This window comes from Gigantopelta aegis, chromosome 6 (assembly GCF_016097555.1).
Source record: "Gigantopelta aegis isolate Gae_Host chromosome 6, Gae_host_genome, whole genome shotgun sequence".
NCBI lineage: Eukaryota > Metazoa > Mollusca > Gastropoda > Neomphalida > Peltospiridae > Gigantopelta > Gigantopelta aegis.
Genome location: NC_054704.1, coordinates 33,957,735 through 33,962,107, shown reverse-complemented (window position 1 = coordinate 33,962,107; position 4,373 = coordinate 33,957,735). Strand labels below are relative to the sequence as shown.

Here is a 4,373-nt window from a genome sequence, read left to right as displayed (position 1 = left end):
CTAAAGTTTATATTGTTTTAGTGTATGACAACCTTCTAAAGTTTATATTGTTTCAGGGTATCACAACCTTCTAAAGTTTATATTGTTTTAGGGTATGACAACCTTCTAAAGTTTATATTGTTTTAGGGTATCACAACCTTCTAAAGTTTATATTGTTTTAGTGTATGACAACCTTCTAAAGTTTATATTGTTTTAGTGTATGACAACCTTCTAAAGTTTATATTGTTTTAATGTATACTGCCAAGTAGTCCCACACCGAAAGGAAAATACGCCAGCTTTATCATTCATATCATCACCATCATCTGTATATGTTTTAGTTGTCTGATGTCTGATCTCTGTGTTAAATGTTTGTAAGAATCTTTTTTTTTTTTAAATTAAACCGCACACAAAAACGTCACAGAGTAATACCATTTCGGTAGTGTTACGTTCATTGGACGGTGTGTTTTTGATGTCTCGAGTATTTGGCATATCGCCGTGTGAGACTACGAATCTCTCATGACGTTGTCTGCAACAGGTGCACCAGAAACAGTTATATCGTTTTGTCCTCGTTTTTGTTTCTCCAGAGTCTCTGCAGAAATCATTGTTCAATTAAAAGGTTTTTAAGCTACGTATTGAACAACACGAGTGAACCAAATGGGCATATGAACTGCAGTTTGATGTCTGATAAATGTATTATTAGTTAATGAATATGTTTAATTAATTAATTTATCAATTACTTTTGCAGTTGCGGTATGCTGCATTCCTATGACTGTGGCTGAAATTGTCTATCAAGTCTGGCTGTTTGGAGAAGTTTTGTGCAAGCTAAGCGGTTACCTCCAAGGTACGTCGATTCTTAACATACCCACACACACTAAAGCATTTTAATTTAATTTGATGCTTACATTCAATTAAGATTCAAGCACGCTGTCATGGGCACACACACACACCGCGCATCAGGCGAGCGTTTTACCACTGTTATGGAGACGAGCATTAGTCTGTTTGAAAGGGTATTTTCCTGTTTCAACGTCACATACTCTGTTGTAACTTTATCCAAGTGTGTTGTTTGAAGACTAACCGAATATAAATGTCCACTTTCACAGGTTGAAGTTTGTTGTTTGTTTTTGTTTAACGACACCGCTAGAGCACATTGATTTATTAATCATCGGCTATTGGATGTCAAATATATGATAATTCTCACTCGTAGTAATCAAAGGAAACCCGCTACATTTTTCATAATGCAGAAAGGGATTTTTATATGCACTTTCCCACAGACAGGACAGCACATACCACGGCATTTGACCAGTCGTGGTGCACTGGTTGTAACGAGAAAAAACCCAATCAGTTTAATGTATCCACTGAGGTGATTCGATCCTGCGACGCAAGCACCCCAGGCAAGCACTCAACCGGCTGAGCTAACTCCCGCCCCTTCACAGGTTGAAACCGGGGTCTGCGACGTTAATGGTTAGTTGTTAATTGTTAGTAAGAGAGAAGTCGGTGTACTACCCTCACAACTCTCCATTCAGCTGTTAAAACTCACTCTAGAATGAAGCCGGTACATGGGCGCCAACACAGGACCTACAATATATGCCTTAAACACTAAGCCTTTGATAGTCGACCATGCACTAACTAACTGAAATATAGATCCCATAATGGGTCATTTCAAAGAGAATTTCTGCTAAAATCACGATTTAAAGCGTTCAACCGGTGTTAAGCGATGCTAGAAGTCAATATAAGGACAAAAGAAAATCAGCCATGCGAAACCATTTAGCTGAACCCCGAATTATTAGATAGTTAGAAGAAAACAAACTGTATCATTAATTGTGCGGCACTAATTCGAGGCTAATAATCCTTAAGGAACGGTTTGATCCATCCTAGAACATGTTATTGGTTTTACGACCCATCAGTTAAATGGCCGTACCAATATCGGTAAAAAGAGAAATAAAGGTTTCAGGTCTTTATATACACTGGAGAACAGTGCACACTCCAAACAAATTAACCCCCACCCCCATCTTCAAAAAAAAAAAAAAAAAAAAAAAAAAAAAAAAAAACCCCTCAACAACAACAAAAACAAACACCCACCCAAAACAACAATAAAAAACAAAACAAAACAAAACAAAACAAAACTGAACACCTCACAACAAAACAACAACAAAAACAACAACTAAAAATTCCGAAAGAAACAACAAAAACCAAATTAGATCAATGTGCTGTAATGGTATCGTTAAACAAAACAAAAGTTTACTGTCTTTTTGTCTGATAATTTTATTTGCTTCTCTGTTTGTCTCACCGCTCGTCTTTCTAAGAGGACGGATAGCTGCATATCATTATTAAAACCATTTGCCTCTCTGTTTGTCTCACCGCTCGTCTTTCTAAAAGGACGGATAGCTGCATATCATTATTAAAACCATTTGCCTCTCTGTTTGTCTCACCGCTCGTCTTTCTAAGAGGACGGATAGCTGCATATCATTATTAAAACCATTTGCCTCTCTGTTTGTCTCACCGCTCGTCTTTCTAAGAGGACGGATAGCTGCATATCATTATTAAAACCATTTGCCTCTCTGTTTGTCTCACCGCTCGTCTTTCTAAAAGGACGGATAGCTGCATATCATTATTAAAACCATTTGCCTCTCTGTTTGTCTCACCGCTCGTCTTTCTAAGAGGACGGATAGCTGCATATCATTATTAAAACCATTTGCCTCTCTGTTTGTCTCACCGCTCGTCTTTCTAAGAGGACGGATAGCTGCATATCATTATTAAAACCATTGAAAATACTGCATACAAAGTACACATTTTATGTTTCTCTCTTTCTTTTTATTGTAGGTATCTACATTGGTGCCAGTGTTTTGACCATAGTGTGTATGAGCATTGACAGATACTTTGCGATTCGCTATCCCATGATAAATCGTCGGATATTTACAATCGGCAAAGTGAAGATTCTCATTGGATTCACGTGGCTTTTGGCAGCTGGTGTTATGCTTCCGTTACCCATAGTTCGTCAGCTCCAAGTCCACAATAACATTGCCGGGATACCCGGCTTCCGGTTAGAATACTGTACGGAAAGATGGTTGCATCATCGAGACAGGCAGATCTACGACATTTTTCTTTTGGTGTTCATCTATATTCTCCCAGGGTTCCTCATCGCCTTCCTGTATGCGCACATGGGCTGCAAGTTGTGGAGACGCGACGAAAGTCTTCAGAGACAGAACTCGTGCATGAACAACGAAAACAAGGTTTTGTTAGGAAGGCGACGATTGGCTCTCATCATGACGATTATCTCCCTGTTGTTTGCCGTCTGCTGGCTTCCTTACTACATCTTCGTAATCTGCATGGACTTCGACGGTCAGATGTCACGCGATCTAATTACACTGTACCCGTTTGCCTTGCTTCTGGGTCATACGAACTGCGCCCAGAATCCCATTCTGTACTGTTTTATGCATCGAGGATTCAAAGTGTGTGTCGTGCGCATAATCAAGTGTCAGTGCAAAAAGCTACGTGGTCAAACAAGGGTGAGTAATTTTGTGATCTATGCCGTGGGTATGTCAACACCGGGCATTGCCGATCAGTGTCGAGAGGTTCCAGATAATGCCGAGTGCGATTTCTCAGCCCCCATATCCGGTTATCCGTTGAACGCATCCACACTCCCTCAAATTTAGACCTTTTCCAAAACTATTTTAAATTGTCATCCATTCATGAAAATTACACAGTGTAAACATCTAAAATAACAAAGGTTCACTACCTTTCTCTAGATTAATCAAATCAGATTAGCCTAAATGTTCTAGGTTCTGCCAGGAACCAACATTAGTTTGGGTACATGCATGTCAAAGATAAATATAAAAGTTAGAAAAAAACTGTTTTTTTAAACAGGTACATATACTCGAAAACTGTTGTATAAAATAACCACGTAGAGTAGCAGGGTTGCAATTGTTTTTAGTAACCACAACAGAAAATACAACTAAAATATTCAATCTCAACAAAAATGTTGATGCCTCTTCCCATTATGTAATTCTTTCTGTAACCAACGTCTAGGGGGTGTCGTTAAACAGATATTTCGTTTTTTGTAACCACATTTGTCCTTTCTTCTGATTGGAAGGGGTGGGGGGGGGGGGGGGGGGGAGCAGCTGGTGTGGTCTAACATAAGTTATGTATAGTGTCAGGATGTAATGATGTGTAACACAAATACTGGAAGAAAATGTTTTATTTAACGATGCACTCTACACATTTTATTTACGGTTATATGGCGTCGGACATATGGTTAAGGAACACACAAATATTGAGAGAGGAAACCCGCTTCATGGGTTACTCTTTTCGATCAGAAGCAAGGGATCTTCTATATGCACCATCCCACATACATGATGGTACATACCACAGCCTTAGTGGGCCCACAGACGGGAATC

The 4,373-nt window shown here is 39.1% G+C and overlaps 1 protein-coding gene across 1 annotated transcript; it reads left to right on the top strand.

Annotated features, from left to right (window-relative positions):
• Positions 1-744: 744 nt before the first annotated feature.
• On the top strand, positions 745-3,632 carry LOC121374497 (gastrin/cholecystokinin type B receptor-like). Its single transcript, XM_041501596.1, has 2 exons — positions 745-820; positions 2,800-3,632. The coding sequence occupies exons 1-2, from the start codon at positions 745-747 to the stop codon at positions 3,630-3,632; spliced, it is 909 nt and encodes a 302-aa protein (XP_041357530.1).
• The last annotated feature ends 741 nt before the right edge of the window (positions 3,633-4,373 follow it).